The following is a 21712-nucleotide window of genomic DNA, read 5'->3' on the forward strand; positions in this document are numbered from 1 at the left end:
CTGTAGCAAAACCTGCCTAGATGGAGGAACAGGTTTATGCTTCTTAGAAACAGTTATTTCTCAGAGGGGAAATCAAATACATTTAACAAGTAAGAATATATATTTTTTAATTCAAGAATCCTATCCTAGAAAACAAATGAACAGAAAACCCCACAATTTGTATCATTTACATTGAGGGAAACTTCACATTTTCTGTTAAAAAATTTTCAGAAGTTCTGGCCCTAATAACCTTCATTCATAACCCTTTAAGTTAGAGAGTCTGTGTCTCTCTATAAAGCTAGAATCAGTACTGTAGATGAGTTCAGCAACACAAATAGCATAGATTTCCGTAGATTATAATAGGAAATACTTGACCATGCCAATAAACACTTGGCTGTGTAACTGGCAGGATTGAAATCCACATTAAAGACAGGAGTAGGGAGATGTAGCAGCTGCTCTAAAATAGTGACAGTTCCCCTAAATCAGTACTTTTCTGTACCTGATCCCTTTCAGGAATGGAAAGAGAAGAATCAGCTCCAGTATCTGGTATGAGAATTCCTCGCATCCCTAAATACAGAGATCTTTCTAATACACGAATTAAAGAATTAGGGTCGTTTTCTAAAAAGTATTTTCAACCTCTACTAATAAAGTTTCTTTTAAAGAGAGATTGCAAGACATCTTTCATGCAGGAAGCGCAGTGTAATGTTTATTGGTTACTGTTGTTTCACATTGGCTCTTGAGAAGCTGGTTGTGAACAGAACATGCACTGCTTCAGTGGAGACATCAGGGTCATTTTCATCTGCTTTTATCTGCGGAGAAGAAAAAGACAATATGATGTAATCTTTCAAAAGAAAATCTCTGCTTTGTAATTTGTCACTCAGAAAGGCAATAATGGAGAATGAGTGCTAGGAGCTAGCAAAAAATGATTATTTCTCCCTCACTCTATTGCAGCTTTAGCCTTTAGTCATCTCTATTACAAAAGCTTTCTCCCTTATGACAGAGGAAAACAAATAGCATGCTGCACTCCCTTGCTGCTGATCCTCTAGACAAGCTTCCCTCTGAGGGAACTTTAAAATAATAATGCAATAAAATGTGGAAAAACTAATTTAGCCCTCCCACCAATGCAGGTTTGTTCCTGCCCTCATATTAATTAGCACCACGAACAAACGCATTTTATGTGATGTGAAAACTGGGGCTTTACATCAATCTACTGGGAAATCATTTCTCATGATAGCTACCTCAGTGTTGGTACTTATACATACCCAAACACTCAGCCTGGATTTTGTCATGCTTACTGCCACTCACTACACCCCTGACCCATATTAAGCAACCCTCTACTGTAGCAGATAAATATTTCGACTGCACTTGGTGTATGGCATCGTCATGTTCCAGCTGTGCTGTCTGAAGTTATTTTATTATCTTCTGAAGCATTTCTGCAACTTGGAAATGGATGAAGACTGAGATGCAGTTGCCTAGCCTTTCTTGCTAGCTGCCTTATCCCATGCTGCATATCCTTCCTATGTTCTTCTAAGAGACAGTTCAACTCACTAAGCCATCTGAAAACTAGCCCAGAAAAATGAAGCTAATTGTTTTCTATTGGCTTAGCAAGTAAATCAACTCACAAAAAGATATACCAAGCACCAGAGCTTACACAGTTGAGGGAATGTCAATAACCAAGCTGTGTACTGTGGACACTGGTGAAGAGGAAGAGGGTGATGCCGGGTTTTACTACATATCCTGTTAGCAGCACTGAGCTTAATAGCAGCTCAGCCATCCATCAGACCACAGCTGTCCTTGACTGAAGCACTTCTACTGCACAAAGACAGATATTGTCCTTTCAGTACAGACTTCTCAGCTTAATCCAAACAGCTCAACTGATGGACACTTACTGTGTGTAAGAAAGGAGCATTAGAAAATTTGATTTTTCACATCAAGCTGCTCCTGTGTTTCCTGTAAAATTGCAAGCCTAACATTTACACTTCGTACTCCTGGTGCTTGAAAAGGGATGTTCTACCTGAGCTCAGTTTTTCTGTGAGACTTCACACTCATACCTCAGTTTCACGATCAAACTCCATTCTCTTCCTTCATAAGAAGTTTTAAAATGAGGATCCAATCAGAAAGAGGACCTCCATATGAGTTACCGCTCATTTTCATCAAATTCAAAGATACCAAGACAACTCCAAGAGAGCTCATTTCAGACAAGGCTGTCTCATGCCAGAAGGCCAGCTGCATTTTTCTTGGAATTGCAGGGAAGAATTAAGTAAAACAGCTTTCACTAATTAAGATAGACAGTTACCTGCAGGAAGCAAACCTGAGGAATGCAGCTATTATCTTGGTGCGCTGGGTGTTGCTGAGACCACACCTGCATATGGTTCTCTCTTAACAGGAATTGGCTGACAGACCTGCAATAAAGCATTTCAAACTTTAGAACATTATTGTTCTTCTCCTTGCAATTGCTAACTCTACATAACGAGAATAGCAGTCCTGAGATAGCCCAGCTCTGTATGTTATGCTACTCAATGATTTCATCAAACTTCTCTCTTGAAAAGATCCCTTACTCTGGAGTTAAACTGTTCTGTTCTCAGCTTTCATCAGGAGGTAGTTCAATCTGTTCAGGACTCTACCAAAGCAACTCTAAACCATTTTTCTAACAAGTCACTGACCATGTTCCACCTCAATGTATTGATGCTTCTCCCTTCTTTAATCTAAACAGATCCAAGAGTGGAAAAATCCTGGAGATTGTGGCATATAAATTATCATGGGGGAAAAAAAAAAAAAAAAAAAAAAAAACATGATCATAAATCAACTATCTGCAGTATTTGGTTGTTTCTGTATATACATTTAGTATTTTTTCAGCTACTTCAGGATATCTCAGGAGAGAAGGCATACAGCTCTCCAGAAGAGCTGACTCATTGCCCATTCACAATGTAAACTTGTTCTTCATTACTATGTTCGCATTCCCCAGTGATGCTCTTACTACATATAAAAGTTAAGTGAAAGTCAAGGAAACAAAGCCACTCCTGCCCTGTGGGGCTTTCTACCATACACCACCTCTGATGCTGACTACACAGAATGCTGAGCTGGTAGAATATTCACTTGTGAAGTAATTTCCTTAAGGAAAAATTCTCCCAAGCTTTGATGGGAAACAGAAACCACAAAATTCACTGAAGTCTTAGAATTCTGTGATTGCCAAATTTCTCATGAATTTTAATTTAGTTTTGAAACTGATCTTCCTCTCACATGGGACATAGAGCTTTACTAGTGATGCCAGGATCTGAGTTCACTAATAGTCAGCAATACTGGAGGAAGAACTTAATTATCATTTAGTTCTATTACTAGAAAAGCCCTAAGTCTTTTCTATATCTGGTACAGTATCTGGTACAAATCTGTTTCAGTGGCTAGCTTCTATTGCTGTGATATGGCATTTATATTGCATTGAGAGCTAAAGGAACTAACACTGCACAACAAAGAAAGTGCAGTAAAAATAAGCAGCTCTCATTAACAAAATACCAAACATCTTCAGCGTCAAGTGGATTAAACAGGCTCACAGGCACACAGAAATCTGTATATGATATATATCCAAAGGATGCTCAGAAAACCCAAACATGCATCACTTATTTACCATTTCTGGTTTCCAGAGAAAAACTGTGTGCTCATAAAAGGGCTTCTCTGCCTGTCCCCTGAAGTGTATTACACCTATTAGCTAGCAGACAGACCACCAGCTCCTGGGAGAGTGTGATGTTTGAAGGAAAACATCACTGATTTTCATGTGCCTTTCACAGTCCAACATGACAACAGCAGGATGTAATGTATAGAATCATCTTGGAAGCGTTTCAGAGTCAGATCGCACATTGATGTTGGTCTAATTTAAATTTTAGATCCTGCAGTGAATTCTAATGATTCAGGTTGTGATTTTCAATCATACTTAGTCTGGGTGCTTTTGAAAATTCTACCCATAATAAGCAAAACTAAAGCCTCAAAAACTTTCTTCATGAATGCCTGCGTGGCAAATAGGCACTGAAAATTCATTCTGCATTTATTTTGAATTTTTTTCTTTAAAAAAAGACAGAATGAGAGTTTGAACAATAAGCTTGGTTCAGAAGTATGTTTTGCACATGTTCAGCTTTTAAAATACTCTTGCTGGAACAGAGCTAAGTGTTCAATATTCTACAGGGCTTAACCCTAAATATCTGATCCCTTCCTCCAGTATAAGTTTTGTTCCTGAGGATAATGCTGAGCCTTTGTGATTTTCAGTGAAAATAGTGGTGAAATCTAGCAAGTAGTTAGACTACCCACGTGCAAAATATTTTGGCCAATTTTATTGCAGATGGGACTTATTTAAGAAGTACCTAGACTTTGTCTACAAAGATACAGACTATCCCGAGAGCAGGAGCTAATCTATGATATTTCTCTGTAATATGAAGAACAATAAAAATTGATTCCTTAGTTTAATTTCCTCCCACCTCAGTGGATTTTGATTAGTAAGCGAAATTGCCATTGAATCCCCAAACCTGTGTTCCCAAGAGCTAGTTATCCTCATGCTCTAGAAAGCATTACAGAGATTTATTATTTTAATTAACCTCCTCCCGCTGCTTGACTCGTTCGTAGACATATGGAGGGAACGGTGGACGAGAGACGTATTTGCCTTGTCCTGCTGTGACATTGAAAACTCCATCATGATAAACCACTTTGCCTCTTGAAATTGTTGCAACAGGAACTCCATGACAGACCATCCCTTCAAACACATTGAAGTTGTTGGCCTGGTGATGTGTCTTTGCAGATATTGTCCTGGGTTTACAGAACAAAACAACCACAAAAATTACTATGACCCTTGCATTATGGAATTGTAAGAAATTGATAGAGGAAGATTTAGCAGCATTATTAAGCTATGACATTGGAGAGTACATCATGGAATAGCTGTAAAAATAGAATAGAGCATTAACATTTCATTGAATGGTAATTGCATTTCAAAAGAATAAAGAGGGAGTCAAAAGGACAGAACTTTGCAGCCTTGAAACACAAAATTTTCCACTGGAAAGAGATTAGCAAAAAAAAAAAAAAAAAAAAAAAAAGAAAAAGAAAAGAAAAGAAAACCAACAGGTTGTAATATTTTATTTGGATAACATGATTGAATTCTGCCTTATCAAGGAATATCTATGCACAAAAAGGTCAGAAAAAGCTCTGACCTCTTAGCTAGAATGACTTGCAATTTAAAGTTTGAAAGGTATGGCTGCAGTGTTTCAAAGACTGAGACTCACAAATAAGGCAAAGACTATTTAACTAGAAATTTAGTAGATGGCAATGAATTTTGGTAACTCCTAATGTGAATTGGTTTAATCCAGTGACACACAGCCTAAATATCTCTATGCTGTCAAATAATAATCACACTCCCACATACCTTTTCTCCAAGGGCACTAAGCAAATATAATATTAGATCTCAACTATAGCAATCTGAGCTACAGTATTATTGCTTTGTTTATGCATAGACCATATTCTTTATCTTCAGAAATTTTCTAGCAAATTTCTCTAACACAAACTGGCTACATGAAAGTCAGACTCAATGCTAGCATTGACATTGCATTTGGAAGTGCAGGCTGTATATAATTCCTTAACTATTTATTTTATCTACTAAACTACTTACTATCTATGTCTAAAATAGGTCACAAAATTTTGAAATTTAATATGTTTCCAATCTTAAGATTTATTATTATTATTTTTTAATTTAGAAAGTTTATATTTTTGTTGCTATCTGTAATTTCTGAAAGGATGGATGTTTTTTGTTGAGCATTCAGAATTTTCCATGATGAGTGTGTAAACAGTAAAAAAACCTGATGTGAACATGCAGCACTGTTACTATCTCAGACACAATATCTTTTGCAAAATAATTTTCAAAGTAAAGGTTTACATGAGATGTTAATAGATCAAAATCTTAATCTATTTGGAAAATAATTATTAAAATTATTAATTAACATATTTATGAAAGTAAGAAAATAACAAAATATCTTTCTTGAAGTATAACAATTTTCAAAGGTAATCAAGTATCGAATATTTTAGATGACTACTTATATAGTAAAAAGTAATACTGAAAAGATACATATTTTGCCTTTAGTGTTCTATTGAACTAAAAGAAGTTTGTTCTACTTAGGGCAACATCTAACTCTCAGTTGCAACTGACTTTTCAATGTTGTATATACAAAAATATTCTCTATGGCCAGTCTGTCCATAGGAAGAAAAAACTTTCTTATTTAGCATAGCTTGGACATTAAACTTATGCATTCCTACTCTCCAGAGCAGGAATCACCTTGTAAAATCACAGTGGAAAGAGCAAGCAATAGAAGTCAGATGTCCCTTGTATTCACCAGTCCTATGAATACCTGTTGAACAAGTTTACCAATGGGTGTTGTAACAGCCCTGCAGAGAGCTGGTGAACATCTTCCTCTGGCTTACTGCATTACACTTATGGGTCCAACTGCTAGAACAGTAAGTAAGAACTACTATAATATAATTATCTTCAGCATTCTCTGGGCATACCTCGTATCTATTTGAAGGCAAGTGCTGGGACATAAAAAGAAAAATGGAAAAAGTACTTTGAGCAAATGAACAGAAGAATAAGCAAGATCCTTCAGTTCAACAAACAAGCTGTTTAAATGTGCTAGAGTAGGACCACTGGAGGTAAACATGCCTCAAAGGCAAGTATGTCCTTCATAAAAATATGGAAAACTAATAGGAGTTAGTGCATTTGAAAGAAACATCCATTCGTACATGTAAAAATTGCAACATGAGAAAATAGATTTCCCAGAGCTTCTCTCAACAACAAACTTATATAGAATTAATTTGTAACTCTTCTCTTGAAACAAGACTTTGATCATGCTACCCTTTCTGAAGGTTAAGTGCAGACTCCCTTAGGGAGTTCACCAAAATTCATCTATGTTTAGCTTTTTAATGGAAGTGAAAGTTTCAGGTAGGAAGTCAGCAATGAATTGAAACAAAGACAGTATGCTTGTATCTGGAGCTCACATCTCAAATACCTTATGCAACACACTTTTCAATGCTGTATCAGCCATCTCAATGACAAGAGCTTGCTGGAAAGCTCGGTGAAATTGCAGTATTTGCTCTGAAACTGAGTGCTATTGTTCCTCAGTCAATGGCAGGAACATCTGAAATAATTAATAATCTGGCAAAGTAGACTGACATCATAGTGAAGTAGAATGTAATGGTTACCTCCAAAATCCTAAGTGATGTCTGACACAAGGTGTCATTCAGTGTGAGAAAGCAGATTCTGAGTCTAGGCTTCAAAAATTTGAAAGGCAATTTTTTATCAATGTCATAAAATTCTCTAGTTCTTGCTACAAATTACAGAGGTTCTTGTTGCAAACAACCTTTCCTCAAATGGAGACTGAGGTCAGAATGATTACTTCAAGATTTTAAATAATATTCTTTATGAAGAGGATATTGCAAAGACATCAGGTTCTGTTTTTTTTCCTTCTTATATCAGTGTTTTTATGTAATTCACTTCAGCTGGTTTTCATACATCTGCCTTGCAAACAGATTTCAGGCAATCAATTAAAAAAATGATATTCCCTAAGAACCAAAGAGGTAGACTTCTGAGATTGTCCTTTATTTTCAATACAGTGCATCTATCCAACCAATTTATAGTCAAAAAGCAATTCTTTTATAGCCAAAGAGCAATTTGCAGACTTTGCGAGGCAATTCAGCATGTAGTAACCTTGTACTTATTTATGTTCTGTGTGAGGATGGGCTTTACAGCCATTCCTAGAATATAATATCAAAATCACCTAGAAACAGAAGTTTGAAACTTAGAAAAGAGCATCAGATTATACTAATGCTCCAGTGTGAATAGGCTGTAAAGCTGTAGTGTGATATTCAGGAGAGTACAGGCAGTCAACCCAAAAGCTATGCACTTCATAAGCCCCGAAGCTTTGTAAAAAGTTAGTTACTAGACTGCAAGTCAAACACAATCCAGGAGCATCACAAACACGTCTAAGCCCCCATCAGAGCCTGAAACACTAAACAGTGACTTACAGCCAAGCATGAAGGGCATCCACATGAAGGGAAGCAAGCATGACATTAGGGTAATCTTCTACACCTTGTAATGCATAGGAAATGAAGCTACATTGGCCCAGTGGAGGTGTATCCATTAGACTAGAGTGAGCTCTAGGATGTAAACTTTGACTGATATGAGGATTTTATCTGTATAGTTTTCAAGAGGGGCCATAAGAAACTGAAGAACATAATTATTTTCAGTGGAAACTGGATGCAGACCTCACTGGATTTTCTTTAAATACTCTAGGCACAGGAATACAAAGGGATTCTGTAGCCAACAGCCCTTAGGCAAGAACAGCTGTTGAACATCTCATCAGAGTGGAGGGACACAGATTTTATAATTACTTAAGTGAAAACAGTAATAGAGACAACTAAAATGATCTGAGTCCATTTCTGAAAACTGCCTTGTGGACAACTCCTATAGAAAACCAAGTTATGTTAAAGGAAGTATTTGAGAGGTAAGCAACTTCTCTCAGTGCTTACAATGAAATATCTTTAAACTTTTCACAGTTGAGGGCAGGTGAGAAACTCCAGTTTGCTGAGGCTAATATCAGCCTCTGTGATTTGCTCCTTCACATTACTTCAGCTACCTTCACATTGCCGTACTGTTAACTTCCTTTCCTAAAATCTAGTCAAAAATACATTTCTGGTTCACCTTCCTGTGCTGTCCTGAGGCACTGCTCATTTATAAAGATAAGTAAACTGGACTTTGTCAAAGAGATAGTTTTAATACAAAGAAAAGGAAAGAAGTAAACAGCAGAGAAAGGAGAGATCTATGTGGATTAAAAAGCTGAGAACCTATTTTGTATTAAGAATTGTTATAACTGCACATACAAACTTAGAAAAGTTGCATCCCAAGCTGCTTACAAATATGCCTAAATAAGCAGTCTTTGAGTAGTTCTAGGAAGTGAGAGGATTTGTGGATAAAATAGAGTTGCTAGAAAGGATAGGAAGTAAATGATTGTGAGCTCTTTGTCATGGTGGCGTATCTGAGGGACAGGACCTTTATTTTATGCATTCATACCTCCTAAGATGCACCATTTTAAGATGGGCAGAGAATGACAACAAAATGATTTTTCTGATTATGGTAAGCAACTAATTTGTCAACGATACCATCAGTCTGCTCCTATCAATCACTCCAAGTGGAAACTGTCAAACTGTATGATGGGCAGGAAGGAAAATATAATGAGAAATTAAGCTTGCAGGGAAGGATAGAGAAGAGAATAGAAATGAGTCTATTCAATGACTAAAGAAGACCTGGGCATGATTCCTGGAGAGAAAATGACAAGCTCATATGAGGAGAAAATGAGAAATAATCTTTTGTTTCTTGGTTACATTGCTAAGATTGAGCTCACTAAAGAGAGCAGTAGACATTTGGTGAGACAGCAAGTTACTAGGGAAACATACATCTTGCTCTCTCATAGAGGTTTATTTTGTTACAGTTTATAGAACCACAGAGTCACTGCAGTTGGAAAGCATCTCCAGAGATTATTCTATTCCATGCATGGGGCAGGGTCAGCCACAGCAGGTTGCTCAGGGCTGTGCCCAGGCAGGCACTGAGTATCTCAAAGGATGTGAACTTCAAAATCTCTATCGGCAAACAGTCTGATCTGCTTTCTATTCATTTCCTATTCATTCTTTCTCCATGCTCCCTAGATTGGAGATCACAGGTTTTTGACAGGAAGTCTGGGATTCTAGTGAAATAGCATACACTCATGCATGTGCAGGCTTGTACCTGTGCAAAAGAATATGGAGCTACTGAAAGTGCTGGAACATACTTGTCCTATGCATACATATTGGTATGTCACATTATTTCATTTTGCCTAACTCAGTCTAGATAAGATTATCCATTTTCTCAGTATTCAATATTATGATCATTCATCAAAAGAATAAGACAGGCACAGCATTATTTATTCTAATAATCAGTGAACATTGTTGTGGTTTTTTTTTCCTCTCGCACTGTATGAAAAATTACAGGCAGTAGTTTGGCATAGCGTCCTTAAATGTTGTTACTTGTCCCCACTTAACTCTGAGGCTGAAGACTTTGACTGCAAATGGGACAGACATAAGCAGCAGATTTTGGTTCTAACAAATGCAAAAGATTTATCCATGAACATATCTATACAAAAGCAGAGGCAAAGAGGGAAAAAATGCCAGCAGTCTGGGCCACTATGATTTCTTGCTGATTTGCAGCCAGTGACTGTTTCATGGAAAATGCATTAAGAAGCACTGGAAATAGGGGCTAGAAACCTCTAGGTATGCCATAGCTGATAGGTTACAAAACTAACAAATTCTTTTCCTCCCTCCTTCTCCACCTCAGGACTCCTGCATCCTGGGCACCCTCTTCAGCAGCTGTGCATCTGGGACTGCAGCTGTCACTGCTGGGCTCGGCACTGAGCCCAGCTTCCTTGGCACATGCTGGGCATGCCAGAGGGCCACTCCACAGAAAAGGAGGATGAGGTGAGAGATTACTGCCTGCATAACCCTCTGCCTTTACATTCAAAAGTGACCCAACTTTTAGGCTGTACTAGCTAAGTGGGAAATCAATGGTGAGGAAAGCTTCCCAGACAGCATGCTGTTATAACAAAGTGGCTCGATAATTCAACTGGACTTAGTTAAATCCCATATGAGATTTTTTCTACCTATGGATGTTTTCAAATTTTGTTCTGATCTTGCCCGCAGGGCCTGACCCAGGGTTTATTTGCAAGGCTCTGACAGGCTGCAGTTAGTTTATTGAGCCCTACTAGCATCCAGGAGCTGAATATCTCTTCCAAGATTTAGCACCTTCTTTACAGGGCATGCTCAGCTCTTTCCACAGTCTGAATTGGGAACTCAGTATTTAGATTCGTTGCTGAGCATTTCTGACATAAGACTTAGAGATTTTGTATTCTTACTTGCTTCCAAATAGCAAAGGTATCAGCTATAGAGGACACTGGCTTGCTGTCAGGTTTTTCCAGCAGTTCTCACAAAAAAATTCCTGTGTGCATAGGCTGTACTTGGGATGCCGAGGGCATTGATGCCCATAAGGTGACTGATGTTTGGTAGCACACAGCTGCAATAAGCCAGTTGGTCTCTTCAGAATTTGTTCTAAATATGACATGAGTATAAGGAAGCTAAGTAGACCTAATCTTGCAGAGCTCACAACCCATCTTTTCTAATGCAGTTTCTAATGAATTTGTACATTTCAAGTGTTTCTTTCCAATTCTGCTTGCTTTCATGTTGGCTCCCTAAAACCAGTGTTTGGAAACCTTGAAATACACCAACAAACCTGGTAATACAATATTTTCTGCAGAAATTACCAGCAAATCCTGCAGAAATAGGCCAGTCAGTGTATGATCCCTGTAAATAAAGCCTCAGCAAAAGCAGCAGAGTGCTGGAAGTAGAACCTTGAATTGCAACTGCTTCCAGCTTGCAAAGCTGTGATACTGAATTCACCAGGCTTTTGCAACCTAGAAAAGGAATGTCCTGAATGCCCAGATAGTACCCATCATCTTGCTATTGTGCAATGATATGGAAGGCAAAAGGCAGCTGATTTTGCAAGAATTTAAGACTTTACATTTTGAAGAGCTTCACTCTTACAAAATGACTTCAGAATCCTCTGCCAGACTGTGGTAACACCATACCAGTTCCTCACAGCAATGCTTCAGCAATTGCCTAACTACCTGAACTACTATCAGCCAGCATTTTAAGACTAGCAATACAGCATCAAGCCAGAACTGTAAAATTACATTTTCCTACCTTAAGAGATTTAGATCTACAAATGTGAAACATAGTTATCATCGAAACAGGAAGGAGTTTGCAAGAAAGAGGAACAAGCCTATTGTGAAATCAAAAACTAATATCCAGATGCAACAAAAGCATATGAGACTGCAGGTTGTGTAATATCTCAAATGCTTTAAGTCCGTTAGCTAGATCCTTTTTTTTCTGCTTGGCTGTTTGTGCCCTCTTCAGGATTTATAGTGAAATGAATAGATGAGCACTAGATTTATTTATACTTACTCATAGAGTTCACACAATTGTACTTGCACAGTGGCTTGTTCTCAGCAAAGCCAAAGGGATAAACAATGGGAAATGTACAGATCGGAAGGATCAATAAAAACAAAAAGGTTGATTCAACTTAAAATCAGCTTGCTCAGTAGGAAAATACAGTTTAATTTCTGAAAAACTATTTGAAGAAAAACTGTACCTTCAAAGCTGCAATGGGCAAAAGTTACAAGAGAACTATCAGGACAGTGAAGAGAGGCAGAAAGAAGGTCTGGGAGGCAAAAGATAATTTTAGGAGCTGACAAAGCACCTTGAGAACAATGTCATAGCTCTACTTCTAGTCTCATTTGTCCTGAGGCAGAGCAGAAGTGAGCTCTAAAAAGAAACCTTCAGGTTTTTTTTTGTTTTTTTTTTTTTAAATCAGAGTTTATAGCTCCGCTGTCCTGAAAAAGCTCATTGCTAGGATCCAAAATATGCTTGCTCAACATGCCAGAAGGCATAATGCACATGAACTATGCAATACCCGGCAGCAAAATCTCTCTGACCCAGCACAGGGCAGGACTCTGTGTTGATTAAGATTGACACTCTAGAAACTTCTGCTGGTATTTACAGCTTTTTGTGGGATTTCTGAATAGCAAGTTTCATGTCCTCAAGCTTTGCAGTTTGAAACACAGATAGCTTTTTCCTGTCACTCTGTATGGTTTTGCTACTCATGAGTATATCGAAATGCCTGAAATTCAAAAACCAGAAGATAAGTCTGGAAAATTGTGTATGTGTAAGGTAAACCTAGGTTTAGGGCTTTTTACCTCCATTTTGTTACTGAGCCTCAGATTTATCTACTTATGTTTCCAAACTTTGCTTTACAATCAGAGAAGTCTTCAACTCTGTTTTTTAAAAACAAAGGCTGAAAATCTATTGCAATTTCTGGGTTAAAACAGGTCAAGTTTTAAGAACATCAGACACTGTGATCTCTTGATGGAAGCTGGCCATGCTGTTATCATGTCCGGCACCCCACAAAGCTCAGCTAGGGTTTATGATTGCTTTCTTATATGGATTTACTCACTGTTTAGATTGACATCAGTGAAGGAATTTCAAGTCAATGAAGGGTCAGTGTGAATGCTCATACTGCTAACTGAAGCCAAGCCCGACACCAAAGCACCAGCCTGGCATACCTCCTGACCAGCTGCTGGTATATGCGTGGCTGAATGTGGTCAGACTCTGTACTCAACTGCTTAATGTCTGCAGATTTAAAGTGACCTACTTGGAGGTCAGACAGTGGAGATGCACTCACACAGCCCATAGCCATCTCAGCTGATATTAGCAACTCCCAAAGACGAGCTGTCTCTGACAACTTGCTCCCAAACCATTTTCATGCAGTTTAGACTGCTCTTATACTAGGGTGGGTGTAAGAGCTAAGTGAAACACTTGAGAGATTCTTGAGATACTTACAGTGGCCTGATTATGGATTTGGCTGTTGGTGTGAAGAGATCTGAAGACAGGAATCAGCTCTATTGCACAGACTGTGCTGTGTGAGTTGAGGCTCTTGGAAAGACAGTGGATGTCTTTTGAAGCATAAATGTACCACGGCATCAGGCCAGCATGCCATGTACGGGCAAGAGATTGGCATACCTTTTGTGCTTCTCTTGTTGGTGTGACAAGTTCTACTTAAGCAGACTTAATGGGCACAAAGTCAGAAAACTCCTTAAATAAAAGTATAAGCACATACAGCTTGAGCTTCAGAACCAAGCGCACTTATGTCTTTGCCACTGTAGCTAGCTAGGAAGGAGACATTAGCAGGTCAGGACCCCATACTTATGATTCTGACCACCTCTGAATGTGTTTGAAATAGCTGTAAGCTCAAAACACAAGGGTCACTCTGCAGGAACACAGGCTTCCCTCACTGCTTTTTGTAGTGAAAGGGGGCTAAACATAATCATACAATTAACAGTTACTCTAAGATCCTAAAGTGGTTATTTTTACTCTTAGGATACTATGCCTTTGTAGTACAGTGTATGGATCTTGTTATTTTTGTGCTTGGTCAGCAATTTGGGTGATTTTTTAACGCCATCTAGAGATCAAGGATCTCTGCTTATATACACCGTTGTAGGAGTTAAATAAATAACCTGTAAATAACTCATATGAAGTACGGTTGAAAAACCGTACCATAATCTCTCCCTAGAGGTTTATTACTGCACAAATGGATTGAGGTACTTTTTCCTGCAGAGAAGCTGGATGGAAGGAAACAACTTCCCCTACATACCTTGTAGCTTCGGGATCCCAAATTACGATGTCTGCATCAGAACCCACAGCAATTCTTCCCTTCTTCGGGTAAAGGTTAAAGATCTTTGCTGCATTTGTGCTGGTAACAGCTACAAATCTGTTTTCATCCATTTTTCCACTGTACTGAAGGAGAGTACACAAGAGTAAGCTCACTGTTTTTTTTAAACAAGTAATGTTAAAATCATTTTTGTTGATGAAAAGGCTGATCTCTACTAAAATCACAGCATCACATCAATTTCCTGATGAGTTTAAAAGAAATAAAAATAACTATTTGTGTCTGATGCACATATTAAAAGGCACTTTCACCAAATATGGAATATGATGGCTTTGTGTCAGTTTACCTCATAAAACAGGGAAAAAAAAGACAAATTAAAAGCTATGGTCATAGTTCAGAGTCAATTGGAATCAAATTTCTTAGCTGGCTTCTGAATCTGTAGTTCTGCTGAGCAGTTTCCTCAGGAGACATAACATGTCACAGGTATCTTGTTTTCTGAAAATTGTGAGTTGTCAGATATCCTGTGATAAACACATTTGATAAATCTGAAAAGTTATTTATACTGAGACAGTGTATTTTGTTGGAGACACCAATTACTTCCATGTTCAGACACCTCGATTTACTTACAACGCCTTTTTCCCACACTACTGACATCCTGTCTTCCACTCCATTCAGTCCATTAGGGATTTTGGTGAAATCATCCTTTCCCAGAGCTTTCTGGCATGTGTCGAAAGTGCAGTTGTCAGTCCCTACCACAGACAGGTCATCACTATGGAGAAACAAAGTTAGTTATGAATTGGAGCATGCGTCTGACAGTGCTGCATAGGAAAATCTATTGCAAGGCTGGGTAGACACATCCAGCCATCCTTCCTGCAAAGAAAAACTGAAAACATCCTGTCAGCCTGTCTTTAACCCCATCCTCCAAGAATATCTTCACAGTGACTGCCAGTTTCTCTTCAGAAAGTCCTCAGATAATACCAAGGACCAAAAAAACACTTATGGATATATGGATATTTGGATATGCCTTAGATGTTCCACAAATGGAGTACTGTCTTATTTGGCCCAGAGCAAGGGACTTGATTCCATCCCCACTTAGAACAATTTTAGACTGCCATTCCACATATGCTGTGAATCACAGAGTATCCTGAGTTGGAAGAGACTCACAAGGATCATCAAGCCCAACTTCTGGTTCCACACAGGGCCATTCAAAATTCAAAGTCTAACAGCATTGTCCAAGTGCTTCTGGAACTCTGGCAGGTTTGGTGTCATGACTACTGTTGTGGAGGGCCTGTTCCAGTGCCTGACAACCCTCTTGGTGAAGAACTGTATCCTAATCCACACCCTAAACCTCCCCTGACACAACTCCATGTTGTTCTCACTAAGTTACCCCAGTTTTGCACAACTATCAGCCACATTTTGTTAACTACCCCCATCCGAAGGATCATAGAAGCATTTGAGTTGGAAGGGACCTTCAACGCTCATCTAGTCCAACTCCCCTGCAATGAACAGGGACATCTACATCTAGATCAGGCTGCTCAGAGCCCCATCCAGCCTGACCTTGAATGTCTCTGGGGATAGGGCATCCACCACCTCTCTAGGCAATACTTCTTTTCCTAATTCCTTCTGAAGCAAATGTCATGAGCTGAAATATCTGCTTTCAGAAAACAGTGGCCTTAGTTTTCATGTGACATCCAAATTTCAAGTGAAAAAAATGAACCTCTAACTGTGACATCTTTTCACAAATTTCCCACCAACATACAGCCTTGCTGCCCTCCTGTTTTACTTTTTGCTGCAGTACTAGCAAGGCAAGGCTAAAATCAAGTGAGGATAGAGACAGAAGGCCACAACAGTTCAGAGAAACAAAATCTGGGCAGTTTCTAGTTTCTGTAACAAAAATGTTTTTTTTTTTTTTTTATCTACTGTTTCACCTTCCATTTCTCCTTCCTTATAATTCTGTCTCCAGGGAATCAGACAGAATTTGCTGAGTATTTGTGCAACAGCTGTCAGTGTTTGTTCAACTGCTTACTTGGCCAGTAAGTTCATGAGGAAATCCGGAGTAGAAGGATCTGAACTCAGTGGAGGTGACATCACATGTGCTGCAGCATGAGCCCAGTCTTCATTCCAGTAGTTGGTACCATCAGTGCCAAGACCAGCAGCAATAGGCTCCCCATAAACCACCTTTCCTAAAAGCACATAAAGCAATAGTAGCATCATCAAGTTACATAAAAATGAATTTCTTGTATTTCCCCTGTTTCAGAAATTTTGGGTGGTAATATATTTGAATTTGGATGAATGTTTCAAATTAAACATCAATACATGGAAGAACATAATAAACTAAGATTAACTAAGCTATAACACAGCATCTCTTTTCTGAGTATTCTGCTGGTGATTTCCCAATATATTTTCTCATAAGAACATTGCTTTGGAAAGCTTTTTAATTAAATTGTTGACAGATATACTGTAATGGGTTTTACACACTGTTTTCTAGGCATTTGATTGAGATTTCAAAAGGAACACAATCCTGGGTTGCATTAATTATGTTCAAGATCCATATATTTCTTTCTGTTTGATGTTCTGAAATTATTGACTATGTAACAATGTAATCTAATATATACAGCAAACTGACCTTGCAAGGTGTTATTTTTAACTTTCAGGCTATAAATGCAGGCATGCTGACCAGGAAGAACAACAGAGCACCAGGTGTAAATTTTAAAAATATAAAAACATTTCCAAATTAAAAACCATAAATACTTTAATTTTATAAGTTATTTTCCAAACTTTATTTGTGTGTGGCATAGTATTCTAGATTTCTCATACGAGGACCCCAATCTAAACCAGCTGTTAGCCTTTGGATAAAGCTAATATATTTTATGTCTTTTTTCCTCCTAGGAAACGTGGGCTTGAAACTCATTTGAAGAAGATGGGAGCTGAAACAATATATTTCCTCCTTTAGGAGTTGATCCAGCCATGTTGCTATTCTGTGGGCATAGCAGATATTGCCACTAACCATTATGGTTTCCAAAACATCAGAGCAATCTGGGACCTCATGCACTCACTCATAGGCTGCTTGGTGCTTGTTAAAGGCAGCCTTTGCTGGATCCTGGCAAGAGCTTTCTGCTGTCCCTGCTCTTCACAGACAACTGTTACCTTTCTGTGGATCCTATATTTCACTTCAGTGATGAGGGGCAATTCTTATTAAAACTATCTTTACATTATCTCAGCAAGAGTTCAGATGGCCATTATTCTGTTACTAGATAGTATTTTTTTTTTCTGGTGTTCTGAGTGTAACTGAGGCATTCACCTTCACTACTAGAAAACAACAGTGCAAACCATTGCAAAATTCTCTGAGTGCATTAAGTTCTGGTACTTCTGTAAGCTGCTACGCTTGCACAGGTGGCTTCTGAGGAGCTGAGTTCTTGTCAAAATGCTTCCTACTGCAGTAGTGCCATTTCTTGAACTTTCTATGCTAGACTTGCAAAAAAGTCACATATCATTTTTGAAGACTGTATTAAAACCTACAGTTCTACAGTTACTTCTGCAAGGTTTCAAGACCTGCTCTGGCATTACCATACTGTACATTTATTCCAGGACTACAATAGTACAACTTCTGCCATGACCTACATTCTTCCTGTGAGCATTATTAATTTGCTGTATCTAACTCAGCATGCTCTGACATGCTGAACTGACATTCTGATGCCTTGGCTTGGAGCATTCTAAGCTTCCAGTCCAATTTATCTGCAGCACCATAAGTTTTTTGGCCTAAAAATCATGATTTAAACAGTTGTTTTTAAAAATCTTATTTTCAAAACCAAAAGCACTGAATGTGAGGCTATCCACTTAAGCAATGTGGACGCTCAGTGAATGAGGAGGTTTGAGTTGGATTTGTATTTTCCTAATTCAGAGCTTCAGCAGGAGTGAGGGAGGTCTTGGCTTTTCTTTGGGCAATTCTGAACACAGTATTTGAGGACAGGGTGCTACAGCCTAGATATATAGTGAAAAAGTCCTGCATATATATACACAATGCAGGACCATACAAGAATGATGTTCACACTCATGAAGGATATCAGACAGGTGAAGAAAGAGTAAAATTAGGAATCTTAATTTCAGGAAAGCCAACTTCCAGCTCTTCAAAGAGTTATTCAACAAAACACCCCGGAAATCTGTCCTGAAGGACAAGAGAGCAGAGCAGAGCTGGCAGATCTTTAAGGAAGCTTTCCTTAGCTCTCCATCCCAAGGTATAGGAAGTCAGGAAAGGAAGGCTGAATTGGGACCTGCTGGTCAAACTGGAGAGCGAGAAGAAAATGTACAGGCAGTGAAAGAAGGTACAGGTAACCTGGGAGGAGTATAGGAATACTGCTAGGCTGTGTAGGGATGGGGTCAGGAAGGCCAAGGCCCAACTGGAACTGGACTTGGCAAGGGTCACAAAGGATACGAAAGGCTTCTATAGGTACATCAATCAGAAGGAAGATGTTCCTCACCCAGTGAGCAATACAGGCGGGCTAATAACAATGGCCAAGGAGAAGGTTGAGATACTCAGCAGCCTTTTTGCCTCAGTCTTCACTAACGACTACTCTACATGCAATCCTCAAACAGATGGTTCAAATGGTGGGAACTGGGGGAGCCAGTTCTGCTGTAAGTAGAGAACAGGCTCCTGCTGTAAGCAAAGATCAGGTTTGCGACCACTTGAGGAACCTGAATGTCTGTAAGTCTATGGATCTTGATGAGATGCACCCCAGAATCCAGAGGGAATTGGCTGATGTAGCTCTCAAGCCACTCTCAATGATATTTGAAAAGCCCCTGGTGACTGGAAAAAAGGCAATGTCACATACATTTTTAATGGGTACAAGATGGGTAGAAAGGATGACTCAGGGAACTACCGACCTGTCAGTCTTATCTCAGTGACAGGGAAGATCATGAAACTGTGATAAGGCATTTGGAAGAGAGGGATGTGATATGAGATAACCAGCATGGCTTCACCAAGTGCATGTTCTGCCTGACCAACCTTGTTGCTTTTTCTGATGGTGTAACTGCGTCAGTGGACAAGGGAAGAGCCACAGATGTAATCTATCTGGACTTCACCAAGGTCTTTGACATGGTCCCCCATAGTTTCCTTCTCTCCAAATTGGAAAGATATGGATTTGATGGGTGGACCGTTTGATGGATGAGGAACTGGTTATGATATCATAACCAGAGAGTGGTGGTCAGTGGCTCTCTGGATGGAGATCTATGAAGAGTAATGTCCCCCAGGGACCAGTACTGGGACCAGTGCTCTTTAATATCTTCATCAATGATATGAATAGTGGGACTGAGTGCACCCTCAGCAAGTTTGTGGCTGACAGCAAGCTGTGTGGTGCAGTCAATGCACTCGAGGGATGGGATGCCTAGCAGAGGGGAAGAATCATCACCCTCCACCTTCTGGCATTCTTTACCAGTTTTATTTACATCATTAATACAAAGCTTCACAAATTTAAGTATTTTGTCTGGAACTCTTCATTTTGCAATATCATTTTTAGTTGAGGAATGAAAAATAATACTTACTGAAATTAACAACAACAGTAGATTTCTAATTGCCAGAATTTACACAGATCAATCTCTCTAAAACCTGTAGCTGTTATACCAGTCTTTGTGGCACATTAGTGCTCTTCAGTAATTTCTTAATCAATGCTAGATTTCTTTTTCCTAAGATATATACTACAGTGAAAGCAGAAATTAATTATGAAAAGATGTTTTATATCGTGATGCATAAAGACAAGCATTTTGACAGTTATGAACACAGGAAGCTACAAAATGCAATTTGCACAACAATAAGCATAAGTAATACCAATTTATCCTTTTTACACACTGAAGGATCATACTGCAATAAAGCCATTTATCATACCGGCACTGCAGTCTATTCTTACAGCATATGTAAGACAATATTTCACAGTATTTACTAACAACATTGTATTTTATACTTGATTAGTGTGTTACAAACAACACCTCTTCTCTTAGGTCTTTTACGTTCACAGCCAGTGTTTTGTCTTTAATCTGGGTATTTTAACTGTTGTTACAGCCTCCTGTAGTTAACTTTGACATGAATGTCAGTGTTATGCCTATGCCTATGAATGTACAAATAACAGTACACTGATGGATAGAATTCACATCACCAGCAGCACTGTCATCTAGTGGAGAAATTCAATATAGCATAGCACAAAAAACGTGCTACTAAAATATGTTGGTATATATGTTATATATGTTTTATATGTTATAAAAATACATGTTTTATAAACCTGAATTATAGAAAAGTCTTTCTAGAAGTCAAAATCAATACATGTTTCACATAAACATTCCAATCTATTTTAGCACACTGATGTCAGGCTGATTTAGGTTGTATTTTTGTCCATGATCTCAAACTCTGGATTTTGATATTAATAATACATGCCACTAGTGTAATGTCTAAAGTCAAGAAATGAGGAAACAGATCTGTATGCATTTCACATTAGGTGAGGTGAAAAGATAACAAGGATGGATAACCCGTAAGAATTCAGGCCTTTCAAATCATGGGCTTCTGTCTTACCCCTTCTACTGGCATAACGTCCCCACAGTGCTGTGCTTCCACAGGCACTTCCAGAAGAACACGTGAAACAACCTAATCCCTACAACCTGCAGGCAGCTTTTAGATCTATAGTTGGTATACAAATATGACTATGAGTTAATTATCTTATCCCATAGATAGTGAGCAGCCTGTTGAGCTCTCTTGCACAGTAACTGGCTGCACAACAGTATCTCCCTTTGAGTAGCGACACTTCTTGAGGTTATGCTGTCAGCAGAAATCCCTTATGCCTGGATGTCAAGAGATTTGTTGTCTTGACCAATCTTCATAAGTGACTAGCAGCCTGTAAGCTATGTAAGCTTCACTAAGATGACTGTATCTTAGATTGATTGCACACATATCATTCTTTAGATGTAAATAATTGACCTGACCATGTCTGGGACAATGAGTAGATTCAGCTGCATCTAGGCTCCTTACTTCTTTGGTTCAAGTTGTTTAGAAAGCAAAGGGGTCTACTCTGAACCTCATGACTCAAGAGTAGGGTCCAGGAGGGTCTCCTGGACAAATGTGTTTAACTCTATCCACTGTGCAGTGAATAATCAAGCGTACTTTGCCATCTTGAATCTTGTTAAGCCACTGTCTTATTTGCAGTTAAACTGTGATATCACTATTTTATATCAATAAATATATTGCTGTTTCTCTCTTATGAGTTAAAAGCATAATTCTATTTGTAACACTGCATCATTTTTAGTGCAGTGCTGTTCTGGCCACCACTTCAACTGTGAAGATGTAGCATGAAGGAGAAAAAGGCTGTTCTGGGCAGAAGGGAAAGTCTCAACCTCAGTAACTGTCCTGCCACAGTGCTTAGCTCCACATAC

General features: G+C 38.7%; 1 protein-coding gene across 2 annotated transcripts in view; it reads right to left on the bottom strand.

Moving 5' to 3' along the window:
- Positions 1–658: 658 nt before the first annotated feature.
- Positions 659–21712, bottom strand: part of DPYS (dihydropyrimidinase) — a 28402-nt gene continuing 7348 nt past the window's right edge. For both annotated transcript variants that reach the window (NM_001277426.2, NM_001277427.1), the window contains 6 exon segments: positions 16329–16485; positions 14930–15071; positions 14288–14430; positions 4560–4767; positions 2276–2381; positions 659–788 (listed from right to left, as the gene is read on the bottom strand). In NM_001277426.2, the coding sequence (NP_001264355.1) occupies positions 2307–2381; positions 4560–4767; positions 14288–14430; positions 14930–15071; positions 16329–16485 (725 nt within the window). In that variant the 3' untranslated portion in view covers positions 659–788; positions 2276–2306.

Source organism: Gallus gallus, chromosome 2 (genome assembly GCF_016699485.2).
Source record: "Gallus gallus isolate bGalGal1 chromosome 2, bGalGal1.mat.broiler.GRCg7b, whole genome shotgun sequence".
In the NCBI taxonomy this organism is placed as follows: Eukaryota; Metazoa; Chordata; class Aves; order Galliformes; family Phasianidae; genus Gallus; species Gallus gallus.